Source organism: Brienomyrus brachyistius, chromosome 10 (assembly GCF_023856365.1).
Source record: "Brienomyrus brachyistius isolate T26 chromosome 10, BBRACH_0.4, whole genome shotgun sequence".
In the NCBI taxonomy this organism is placed as follows: Eukaryota; Metazoa; Chordata; class Actinopteri; order Osteoglossiformes; family Mormyridae; genus Brienomyrus; species Brienomyrus brachyistius.
Genome location: NC_064542.1, coordinates 15425536 through 15438086, shown reverse-complemented (window position 1 = coordinate 15438086; position 12551 = coordinate 15425536). Strand labels below are relative to the sequence as shown.

The 12551-nt window shown below is 45.5% G+C and overlaps 1 protein-coding gene and 1 long non-coding RNA gene across 4 annotated transcripts; one reads left to right on the top strand and one right to left on the bottom strand.

Annotated features, from left to right (window-relative positions):
• Nucleotides 1–51: 51 nt before the first annotated feature.
• On the bottom strand, nucleotides 52–745 carry LOC125750924 (uncharacterized). Its single transcript, XR_007400450.1, has 3 exons — nucleotides 626–745; nucleotides 404–551; nucleotides 52–255 (listed from the first exon to the last, which is right to left on the bottom strand). It is a non-coding gene; the product is annotated as an uncharacterized LOC125750924 (long non-coding RNA).
• Nucleotides 746–6715: 5970 nt separating this feature from the next.
• Nucleotides 6716–12232, top strand: il12ba (interleukin 12Ba). 3 transcript variants are annotated; one of them, XM_049029292.1, is made up of 9 exons: nucleotides 6716–7169; nucleotides 7715–7811; nucleotides 8193–8459; nucleotides 8646–8748; nucleotides 8924–9102; nucleotides 9613–9779; nucleotides 9866–9975; nucleotides 10184–10232; nucleotides 10346–10952. In XM_049029292.1, exons 1-8 carry the CDS (start codon nucleotides 7137–7139, stop codon nucleotides 10194–10196), a joined length of 969 nt encoding a protein of 322 aa, XP_048885249.1. In that variant the 5' UTR covers nucleotides 6716–7136; the 3' UTR covers nucleotides 10197–10232; nucleotides 10346–10952. The 3 variants fall into 3 exon arrangements, with proteins under 3 accessions (XP_048885249.1, XP_048885247.1, XP_048885248.1); XM_049029290.1 differs by lacking the exons at nucleotides 10184–10232; nucleotides 10346–10952 and adding an exon at nucleotides 11766–12232; XM_049029291.1 differs by lacking the exon at nucleotides 10184–10232.
• Nucleotides 12233–12551: the final 319 nt, after the last annotated feature.

Sequence of the window (12551 nt, the reverse complement as noted above, 5' to 3'; positions counted from 1 at the left end):
TAATTGAGCTCTCTATTATGAAGCTCCCCGCAACTCCTGCTGACGGTTCTGGTCAGTTCCACGTGTGGCGGTGAAGGCTCTGCTCTCTGTTATGAAGCTCCCCGCACCTCCTGCTGACGGTTCTGGTCAGTTCCACGTGTGGCGGTGAAGGCTCTGCTCTCTGTTATGAAGCTCCCCGCACCTCCTGCTGACGGTTCTGGTCAGTTCCACGTGTGGCGGTGAAGGCTCTGCTCTCTGTTATGAAGCTCCCCGCACCTCCTGCTGACGGTTCTGGTCAGTTCCACGTGTGGCGGTGAAGGCTCTGCTCTCTATTATGAAGCTCCCCGCACCTCCTGCTGACGGTTCTGGTCAGTTCCACGTGTGGCGGTGAAGGCTCTGCTCTCTATTATGAAGCTCCCCGCACCTCCTGCTGACGGTTCTGGTCAGTTCCACGTGTGGCAGTGAAGGTTCTGCTCTCTGTTATGAAGCTCCCCGCACCTCCTGCTGACGGTTCTGGTCAGTTCCACGTGTGGCGGTGAAGGCTCTGCTCTCTGTTATGAAGCTCCCCGCACCTCCTGCTGACGGTTCTGGTCAGTTCCACGTGTGGCAGTGAAGGTTCTGCTCTCTATTATGAAGCTCCCCGCACCTCCTGCTGACAGTTCTGGTCAGTTCCACGTGTGGCAGTGAAAGCTCCAGAGCTGAGCATCAGTGTGTGAGCCACATGGTGGCCTGTCTGGTGCCATGTTGCTTCATGTCTGCACAAGCACGTAACTTTTGTTTGAACGTTGGTTTGAACCTCAACCTCGTCTCCTCCCTTTAAAAGGGACAGAAGATTATTGGGGGAGTTGTATTACCTGGTTTTGATTTTTTGGGGGTTACAACTCCCCCATAGCCCCCGTAATTTGTGTCTGGAAGCAACTGGAAGATGAACACTGGTGCCTGAATGTGACGTGGTGCCATCTGTCTCGTCATCAGTGACAAACGCAAACCCTGACTTTCTGGTCTCAAAGTCCTTTCCCAGTGAGGAAATGCTGTGCCCTCTCCCTGTCCCTCCTCAGAGGTGAATCATTTGTTTTTCACTGTATGCAATGGAAAATGACAGTGGCTAATTATATATTTTCATATATCAGATTTCTGTATAGAAATGCAGCTCTGTGCAGTTCTTCTTAACACCAACCTTGTAATAAACAACAACAGGATTGTCATGATTGGTATGTGCAGTAAATTAGATCCACAGTTTTGTCATACTAGCTAATTTTAGTGAATGGCTTGTATTTGCCCCGTTCTTTGGTGTTTTCAGCGGCGACCCAGCCTGTGCTCCTGAGTGGCCCTGCCCCGCTAGCAGTCTGCGGCGTATCAGCGCCAAAGCACCCCAGCCGGGACCAGGGATGTGTCATGTGTCCCCTGCCCCTCTTTCAGGACAAAAGGGGAAACGGACTTGTGCTCCGACCCCGTGACTCCAGAGTCTGCTGGTGTTTGTGTGTCATGCCCTGGACCTGACCTTTCCCACTGAAGCGGCCTCTGTCCGCTCCGACTGGTTGGTATGCAGCAACAGGCCTCTGATACGTTCTGGATGTCTGGGGCTTTCCTGTTGCTGTCCAGTTCATCTCTTTCTCCATTTCTGGTAAGTCTACCCATGGATGAGAAATCTGGAAATTAAAACTAACTGCAAATTTCATGTTGAAGCATTTCAGTACTCCCTAAAGAGCAAAAGAAGGACATTATTGCGTTTATTAATGAGGTCATTTGACTGATATCAGTGATGGAAATTTAGTTTTTGTTTGTTTAGAAACAGCCGGTGGCTACTGAAGAGTGAATAATTTGCATCTAATGAACCAGTGAATTAACTTTATATTTGTATAGCATGCTAACCTCCTAGACCACCATTTACTTCTATTTAAGCACAGATATAAATATTGACTCACTGGATAAAACACTAGTCTGGTTTTTGAGATCCAGTCTTTTTACTAATTGGATGGACCCACATTGTTCCCACCGATTACTGAATCCTCAGCTCATGCCATGGAAGGTTTTTGATGAGTATCACTGTTTGCAAGATCAACACCAGCAACCACCAGCTATCTTCCCATCATCCTTGCTCCTGTAACCCATGGGGAGGCTATCCAGAATCATGGTCCTCCTGGTCGATGGCGCTGCTGGGAAATGGTCCTCCTGGTCGATGCCGCTGCTGGGTAATGGTCCTCCTGGTCGATGGCGCTGCTGGGAAATGGTCCTCCTGGTCGATGGCGCTGCTGGGAAATGGTCCTCCTGGTCGATGCCGCTGCTGGGTAATGGTCCTCCTGGTCGATGGCGCTGCTGGGAAATGGTCCTCCTGGTCGATGGTGCTGCTGGGAAATGGTCCTCCTGGTCGATGCCGCTGCTGGGTAATGGTCCTCCTGGTCGATGGCGCTGCTGGGAAATGGTCCTCCTGGTCGATGGCGCTGCTGGGTAATGGTCCTCCTGGTCGATGGTGCTGTTGGGAAATGGTCCTTCTGGACGATGGCGCTGCTGGGAAATGGTCCTTCTGGACGATGGCGCTGCTGGGTAATGGTCCTCCTGGATGATGGCGCTGCTGGGAAATGGTCCTCCTGGACGATGCCGCTGCTGGGTAATGGTCCTCCTGGATGATGGCGCTGCTGGGACATGGTCCTCCTGGATGATGGCGCTGCTGGGAAATGGTCCTCCTGGATGATGCCGCTGCTGGGACATGGTCCTCCTGGATGATGCCGCTGCTGGGACATGGTCCTCCTGGATGATGCCGCTGCTGGGACATGGTCCTCCTGGATGATGGCGCTGCTGGGTAAAGGTCCTCCTGGATGATGGCGCTGCTGGGTAAAGGTCCTCCTGGATGATGGCGCTGCTGGGTAAAGGTCCTCCTGGATGATGGCGCTGCTGGGAAATGGTCCTCCTGGTCGATGGCGCTGCTGGGAAATGGTCCTCCTGGTCGATGGCGCTTCTGGGTAATGGTGCTCCTGGTCGATGGCGCTGCTGGGAAATGGTCCTCCTGGTCGATGGCGCTGCTGGGAAATGGTCCTCCTGGTCGATGGCGCTTCTGGGTAATGGTCCTCCTGGTCGATGGCGCTGCTGGGAAATGGTCCTCCTGGTCGATGGCGCTGCTGGGTAATGGTCCTCCTGGTCGATGGCGCTGCTGGGAAATGGTCCTCCTGGACGATGGCGCTGCTGGGTAATGGTCCTCCTGGTCGATGCCGCTGCTGGGTAATGGTCCTCCTGGTCGATGGCGCTGCTGGGAAATGGTCCTCCTGGTCGATGGCGCTGCTGGGTAATGGTCCTCCTGGTCGATGGCGCTGCTGGGTAATGGTCCTCCTGGTCGATGGCGCTGCTGGGAAATGGTCCTCCTGGTCGATGGCGCTGCTGGGTAATGGTCCTCCTGGTCGATGGCGCTGCTGGGAAATGGTCCTCCTGGTCGATGGCGCTGCTGGGTAATGGTCCTCCTGGTCGATGGCGCTGCTGGGAAATGGTCCTCCTGGTCGATGGCGCTTCTGGGTAATGGTCCTCCTGGTCGATGGCACTGCTGGGAAATGGTCCTCCTGGACGATGGCGCTGCTGGGAAATGGTCCTCCTGGTCGATGGCGCTGCTGGGTAATGGTCCTCCTGGACGATGGCGCTGCTGGGAAATGGTCCTCCTGGTCGATGGCGCTGCTGGGAAATGGTCCTCCTGGTCGATGGCGCTGCTGGGTAATGGTCCTCCTGGTCGATGGCGCTGCTGGGAAATGGTCCTCCTGGTCGATGGCGCTGCTGGGAAATGGTCCTCCTGGACGATGGCGCTGCTGGGTAATGGTCCTCCTGGATGATGGCGCTGCTGGGAAATGGTCCTCCTGGATGATTGCGCTGCTGGGAAATGGTCCTCCTGGTCGATGCCGCTGCTGGGACATGGTCCTCCTGGATGATGGCGCTGCTGGGTAATGGTCCTCCTGGATGATGGCGCTGCTGGGAAATGGTCCTCCTGGATGATGGCGCTGCTGGGTAAAGGTCCTCCTGGATGATGGCGCTGCTGGGTAATGGTCCTCCTGGTCGATGCCGCTGCTGGGTAATGGTCCTCCTGGTCGATGGCGCTGCTGGGTAATGGTCCTCCTGGACGATGGTGCTGCTGGACGTCAGTAACAATCACGCAGGAAATCTGGGGCCATGGTGCGAGCAGGCGGGCGGCGCGAGCCCAGGAACGCTGGTTTATTTTCCTTTCCAGGTAGCCAGAGGGTTGGTATTTTCTGCTAAACATGATTGACTCAGAAACATGGTGACCTCATCTGAAGCTTTGGTGACAGGTGAGAGATCAGTTTGACTTCCGATGTAGAAAAACAGTTTGGGATGTTTGTTTGGTTGGGCACTGCTGTCACAATGGGATGCACGCTTTCACACACCAAGGGGAACTTCATTGATTAACAAAATACACGCTAATCCTGAAACAGGGACAGCCAGGGGTCCTCACAAAACACTGGGAGGGCAGACGAAGGAATATGAGGTGTCCAGCAACATCAGCCAGCCAAACAGGGACACAGTTGGAGATACCCTTACGACTACAGCATTATAGAGAGTACTCTTTTTTTTTGGGGGGGGGGGGGGGGACACTCAACTTTCCCTATGAGAAGATCCACCATAGTACACAAAATGACAGTTAAATTAGTTTTTATATAGATGAAACTGCAAATATTGCATCCTTTCATTTGGAATTACATGACATTCTAATAACAATGATAAATTATACGCAGTCTATGTTAACATGTTGATGTGTAATTCGTAATAAAATATTTAACTGTGTAGCTGCACCTCCAATTGTATAAAAATGTAACTGCAATCAAAAATGTCAAAAGTCATGTATTAGTTCTTGTTACTTATGGTAAATGTTAGGTCTGAGTAGAGATAAGGTTCGTCATTGTTGGGATTTGGGTTTTTCCCATATAAATGAGAGAACGGTCCCCAGAAACATATGATACAAACATGTGTGCGATCGCGTTCACTCGAGCGTGTGTAATTAAGGTATTTCCTTGTTATGTGTGCGCATAATTCAGGTCTTTCCGCATTCTTCCTGTTATGCATTATAAGGAAGCAATTTAAATAAAGCAGAAAATAACAATAACCTTTGGGTTACCATTTCTCTCCGGCGTTGTTCCGTTTGACATTTCGGGTACAATGAGCGGACTTTCTGTAGCCTCCAACCCTGGGAATTGCCTTTTTGTCATATAACACAATGCAGTTACAGGTCCGCGTGTTAAATGGTTAATACGTCTATGGTCTCAAATTAAACAAATAACCTTCTCGTTTTAATATTTAATATTGGAATAATGTTGACTGAAATAACTTTAAAAATAGTTTTCCTATTATTGTCTTGTAGATAAATACTGAGTACTCCGCCATTTAACGATAGAAAATTGCTCCTCTATAGTACACAAGTTCAATAGGAGCTACGAGCATGTTCCTAAGATTATTTATAGACGAATACCAAATCAAGATATCACTGGGGCTTATAATTTCAATTTATATCTATTAATTCAAGGATGTTACACTAGACGTCACAAGTACTAAATTGTATAAAGTACAAATATAGGGCTATAAAATGGCCTAATATTTATTTGCTAAGTGAAAGTCAGAATGATCTGCTTTAAAGGACGTTATGGGTTTTTTCATCTGAAATAGTTCATTTTCAACTTCAAGACTTCAAAACAATCTTTACAGAGTTCCACTGGCAACACTAAAATACAACTGCAGTGAAATGGAAACTGGACCGCAACGTAAACCGCCAAAAATAACATAAATTCCCACGGTGTGAAAAGAAACGAGTTTGCCAGAAAATAAATTAAAATATGCTTAAATAAAAAGTGCGATGAATGCTTGCAAGAATTTTTAACCACTATATAAGCCTACATATTCATGTACGAAAAAAACCCACGAACATCGAAACATCGGGAAAATGGCTCTGCGCTTCTCCTGTTTATAATTCCCCTACTGCATAACATCGCTCTCCGTAAATTGATCATATTCTCACCTGACTGCATTGCCACACAAATGATCGTTGTTATTCATATCCCCTTTCAAAGTCCCTTCTCTCCAAACTTCTCTTTTTGTAGTGGATATTTTAAGTGACGCCTTAAAGGTTAAATGTGATCATTCTTTGTGTTTTTCTGGAAGTCATTTCCTCCTCGTTTTCTCTTCACCGCTGTCACGAGGTATGTCAAATAGATTTAGATGAGCATGTTTGCAGTAATTTGCCCCACATTTACAAATACAAATATTCTAAATCATGGGTTAAAACACGATTCAATCCGGCGCTTGAGATCGCCGGGACCCCCACGCTCGCAGTGTTACCGGGGCCTTATGTTTTGCAGGTCGCCTCCGGGACCCCTGCTCTGCACGGTATAGCTTACGCGCTTCGTTTTCCTTGTACGTAACACGTCTTCGGCATATTTGGATGGTTTGTGGCTTTTAATAACTTCCTACTGTAAAATCAGGAAAAGAGGAAACTCCTGTTTTACATCATTAGTGAAAGTGATAAAAGGCCAGTGATACAGAAATTGGAGCTTGGATAATTCCCTAAATCTAAATAAAATTCCCTAAATGTAGCCTACTAACGTAAGGTAAACCTGCCGGAGAGGGGCTGCTGCCCCATCGGCTCGGCCAGGTAGTCAAATAACGAGCGTGAACCGCCTGGCAAATTGCATTAGCGGCCAAATTGGCGACACTCCGCCTCCCCCAATCAATCGGAGAAATATATCGTGGTTTGGACTGTGGGAGTAAAGTGGAGCTCAAGGGAAACTGTAGGCAATGACTTGAGGAATTATGACCGTTAACTTTTCATATTTTATAATTCTTTAATTTGCATTGATATTTAGAAAGCAGGACTGCAGCTGGTCTATCAGCTCCGCGGGTGTGGAGTAGGTGTTAGATTTTGGTTTGGGCGGTGAGGACATGTCCTTAGCAAGACGAGCAATGAACGGAGTAGTGAACTTTAAAATTCGGAAAAGCCAACTGTTCATTACTGATGAACGCATCCTCCTACAAGCCGCTTTTTTTTTGGTGGAGAACCAGTCGCTTCCCTAAGCCGCTGTACTTTTTGCAAGGGATTTTCTTAGAACGCTTTATGCAGTGTATATAAACAGTATATAAAACACTGTGGAGTCACAAAAAAAAGCGGAGAGAGAAAGATGCTTGCAATCGACTCTACATTCATTATGAAGGTATGTTTACAATTGAAAGGTAAAATCAGACTTTTGGCATTCTGTACTAAGGAGTGGTAAGGATTTAACAACGCACGATTTAATAACCTATATAGTAATATCAAATTGCATAAACCTAAAAAGAAAAATAGCGGTGCAACCTCTGAGATTTAAGCTATTGTTTGCAATGAAAGCTTGGATGATTATGAAGTTTGTTCATCCAACCATTATTTTCGTCTACACCTGTATTTTGGCATAAAAATAACTGTGTTAGAATCTACGAGGGAGGGAACAGCTGATCTGATCCTTTCGGAAATGTTTCCAACATCCTAATATTTGGTTTCACAATTTATTCAAGCTAATTATAATCTCTAAAACTAATAAATATAGATCTCAGTGTTAGAGATATTTAATTATTATCAGTGTAGGCTATTGAGGAGTGTATACGACACATCCGAATATTACGTGTGCTGAGATCATCCGATAAGACACTTTCACGATTCCCAGTCACGGTAAGTACAGTATTGTAGCCTAACAAAAATTGTCTCACTGTTTCTTTTCATTAGATGCAGTTTCTGCTACTGGGTGCCTTACTTATAATCATCCGATCTACAAGTTGCCTGGAGGCTCCTGGTAATAATTACGAAGTCCTTCAGCCCAATGGTACGCTCCTCTCTTTCTATTTTCGCCGGTTACCCGGTTTGCGCGTGCTCTTCACTGCGTTGCCGCGCGCTCCGAAGCCGAATAAGCCTCACTGCTGTAGCTCTTTGTCCAATGCTTTTTCTTATGTTAACGCTTCATCCTCTCTCATTCCTGCCTGGATGGACTGTATCCTAATTCCCTCCAGGCACTGATTGCTCATATTCTTGATAATGGTATTTTTAAAGGTAATTACAATAAAACAACAATCTTTACACATTTACTGTATCATGTGTGAGATTTCTGGGAATTAGAACCCTGGACTTTCAGGGGAGGGAACATATTACTGTCTTGGGCTCCTTACTGTTTGTGTCCGACTGACGGTTCTCTTGCTGGGGCTCCCAGTTGTCGTCGTGGAGGTCGATCTGGCCGACCCCAACCCCATGGTGCAGGTGCCCCTGCAGTGCCAAGAATCCCTTGAGCATGAGGAGATTATGTGGAAGAATGATGGTGTGCAGCTGCTACAGCGGGGCAATGAGATCAACATCACTGTGGAGGAGATGTTAGGAGGGAATTATACGTGCCATGATAGCATGGGATCCTTCCTCAACTACACCCTGGTGCTGATTAGGAAAAACAGCCGGAAAATCCTGATGGGCTCCCAGGATACAGGTACTGTGGATCAAAGCCAAGAGTCACGTTGGCATTTTACTCCCGGCAGTACGGCTGAGTGTTTAACTGCGGTCTGGGAACCGAATGTCTTCATCGCACGCGGCCATAATGGCGGGCACCACACACAGACATGCTGCTGTGAAGCACTGACTTGGGCAGCTTGGGTCACTGTTTCTTTTTCTGTAGGTTACATCAAATGTTCAACGCAGAACTACAACGGATCATTCAAGTGTGCTTGGAACTGGAGACCACGGAGAACAGGAGAAGTTGTGTTTGTCAAAGCAGAGCGGTAGGTTTCGAAAACCTCATTCTTTTCACAGCAAGAATCAAGATTTAAAGATAGATAGATAGATAGATAGATAGATTAGATATGTCTGTGTATATATGTGTGTGTGTTTTTGTACATATATATATATGTCTGTGTGTGTGTCTCTGTCTGTCTAACACGCTTGTCCCTTCCACAGTCACTCACAGGCGAGCGCTGTCACATGCTCCCTGAGCACCAATCAGTTGTCCATCTCTTGCCTGGATCAGACCTACTGTCCTTACTCAGAGGAACTGGACCAAATTTTCCTGAATGTGGGCGTCAGATATTTGTATCGTCTCGAAGAATACTCTCTGACTTTCTTCATCAATGAAATAGGTAAGTGGTCCGCTAAAACGTAAATTGCTTGCCAAATCTTACACTGCGTCGCACATTCGTTCAACTAAAAGCAGGATTTCACTGCATTTCTGTTTAACCACCATCAGACTGAATATATTATGGTATTATTCATTGGTGCTTTAAATTCGGTCATTTAAACCAGAAATACCCGGGTGGTGTGAGTTAGTGAGATCTGGGTCCCAGACTCTGTGCTGGGGGTGCAGGTCACTGTACCCTGTCCTCATGAGGTGCAAGTCTGGGTGCAACATGCAGTGACTTCAGTTCAAGAAAAGAATGATTGAATTAAGGAGGTTTCTCCATTATGATATATTTGAAAGCAATGTGTAAGTTAGATAATGTTTAAAAGTAAGCTTGATTGTAATATCTTAATGACGGCATAAAAAAAATAGATGTATTTGTAAAGAAAGACGGTAGACACTGCTTCCAGGTAGGGCCTGTGCACTCGTACCTAGGCACATCACTGTTCACACACTGTCTCACCCGTAACAGTGAAGCCAGGCAGGGTCCAGTTCACCAGGATCGACCCAAAACGGATCCAGCTGGAATATCCCGACAGTTGGAGCCTCCCGCACTCCTACTTCCCGCTCGCGTTTCAGGTGAAGGAGGTGCCGCGCGGAGGCGACTGCAGCTGTGAGTCGCGGCAGGCAGAGGAGAAGGTAACCGCGACCGCCCGTGCCTGGGGAAGCTCGTGGGGAGCTCCTGCCTGGCAAGATCCCCCTCACCATGTCACTCTTCTTTTTAGATAAACACCATAGAGGATCGCCAGTGGAATGTCAGAAAAGGCTATGTTGTCTGTGCCAGGGCCCAGGATGCTCTATGCAACTCCATGTGGAGCGACTGGAGCCTGTACAAGTGAGTGTGCACCGGCCCATGTCCTCTGTGTGACTGTACAGAGCATCTTCTCATTCGGAGACGTCGTCACACTGCCATTCTTCCTCTGTAATTCCATGTCCTGGGTGTTTGTTTGAGCAGCCTGTTTTATTGATGTTCTCACTGATGTGCTACACTGTTGCTGGCACAGCAGATAGGACTTGATGCTAAATGTATGACTTGCTTTTAGTGATTTTCACTGATAGTTCATCAAGAGCATTCAAAAGCATGACAGAGAGGTGAGTTAACAGGGAGCCTGTCACCGTTAAACCGCGCCGTGGTCATTGTCCCTTCAGAAAGCTCTCCCAAAGTGAGGATAATTCTCCTTTATATTCTGTGTTTTTTCAATCAGAAAAAAATTCAACGGAGCCAAAAATCATCAGATCAAGCAGTAGAGCCTCATGCAAGCGTCATGTCCTGCTTCTTTGTTCTTACAGTCTTACAACTTTTAAAATAAGTTTTTACTTTATTTATTATCTATGTATTTATTTATTTACAACACAATCCATAAATATCTATTTTTTATGCTAAACGAAATCCATAATATACTGATCCACAGACTTACATATGGTTAATAAAATGATAAGATATATATTTATACCACATATGGTCACTACAATGGTAAGATGTATATTTATAAAACATATGGTCACTAAAATGGTAAGATGTATATTTATACAGCTTCCTGGGTGATTCTGCCTGGGGTCAGTTGCACAACTTTAAACTATTGTGTAATTTTTTTGTATGCTAAAGGAAGCTAAAATGGATGCAAACAAAATAAGCTATTCAAAAGATTATTTATTATTTATTGTTACTATTTATATAGCTATGCAAAGATTGGAGTTGGGTGCTCATTATGAATTTGTTTAAATTATGTTAAACATTAGGTATGGATTTCTGTGACAAAGTGATCACCTGACTTATGAGATATTGTCCTGCTATACAGTGTTGTAAAATCATTGAATAAACTCGGTAATGGCAAAGCAAACTCCTTGGGTGTCTGTACTGTCTGCTCGTTTGTATGACGTCATTTGAGACTTGGCCTTGATTAGTGATGTCACTTTGTGTGCCAGCTCTCTGCGTTATCATTGAACGTGATACGTCATGGGGCATGGGTCCTCTCGTTTCACTCGCTTCCATAGGGCCGTGAGACTGAGTGATTCGTAAACCTAGACTGACACAAATATTAAGAGGAACACAAAGACCACCGCAACCTCAAAGGACCTTTTAGGTGACCCTGGATTGAACGGCAACCCCAATCAGCAAATTTCATTTCACAAAAATCCCTTTAACGTCATTAGAATTGAACCTAGTGACAAGTCAAACCGAGTGAAACACTGACATCATAGAGAACGGACCAATAGCACGGGGAGTTTTGTGGAGAGGCCGTTTTTGTTGCATTTGAGTGTCGTCCATTTTCCTTCTAAGCATGCTGGTTTCTCGACTTGCAAATGGATGGAAAAATCACACCCAGTTTAAGTTAAATGTCTTGCTTTGCAACTGGGATTTTAATATTTGGTATTCTGAAGTAAATGGAATAAGATTCAATTTCTTGCAAGCCAATTCTGAATACTGAATACCATAACTTTATCCAGGAATGTTCATTTTCAAATAATTTTAATATAGTTGGTGAAATCTCATTCTTGCAAAAGAATTCTCTATTTGGGTGAAATCTCTCTTATAAATGATTATATTTCCCTTCAAAGTGATCTTGTGTTTTTCACCATAAAGGGGCTGAATAACTCTTTTCTCGCTTTCATTATTGTTGGCAGATTTCGCAAGCAGAGGCATCGGTGTCGAAAGAGAGGTTACTGCCTGTCAGCTCCGGTGTGCAGCCCGCAGACATGCTTCTCTATGGCTGTTGGATGGTGGCTCGCCCCAGGACCTCAACCTCACTTGCTTTCCAAGGTCCCGAGGTGTCAGTCTTTCAAATACCAAGAACACAACTGATCTCACCTGGTATAGATGTGTGGCTGTGAATTTGCTGTATGTTTCTTTCTGTGGTGTCGCTGCTCGGTCACACTTTGTGATACAGACTGTAACACCCATGAAAAATTTAAGCAAGACAACTGAATGATTGGGGCCAATCATAGAGTGGGATTCATTTTCTGCCTGGGAGTTATGTACCCTGTTCTAGGGGGGATGAGTCATATTATCCTGATGAATTTATTGCTAACATTCCAAAAAGACAATAAGCAATCGACAGCATATTGAACTGTTTAAGCAAAGGAATTTTAGTCAAATATATGAACAGGCCATTAACATGGCCGAAAAGTACTGTTAATACAAACACAAAAGTCAAATCTAAATATAAAAATGAAACATCAGTATAGATTATGAACAAACATGCGATTAGTATTTCACTTGTCTTATTCAATGCTTAGCATTGCATAACTAGTTCACAAAGATTTATAGAATTAATAGATATACTAACAAATATACTATCTGCTTGGGATAAAAGATGTGTGTTGTTTTAATGTGTAACTAAGACTTAGTTTGTGGTTAATTAATACAGAAGTAATAGCATAATGCTGTAATAGATAATATCTGTGCCCCCT

What these genes read in the sequence shown, in the direction of transcription:
- il12ba (XM_049029290.1), top strand. Translation starts at nt 7,137, where the DNA reads ATGCTTGCAATCGACTCTACATTCATTATGAAG. An exon ending in ACTCTACATTCATTATGAAG is followed by an intron (nt 7,170 to 7,714) that starts GTATGTTTACAA and finishes TCTTTTCATTAG; the next exon opens with ATGCAGTTTCTGCTACTGGG. An exon ending in TTTCTTCATCAATGAAATAG is followed by an intron (nt 9,103 to 9,612) that starts GTAAGTGGTCCG and finishes CACCCGTAACAG; the next exon opens with TGAAGCCAGGCAGGGTCCAG.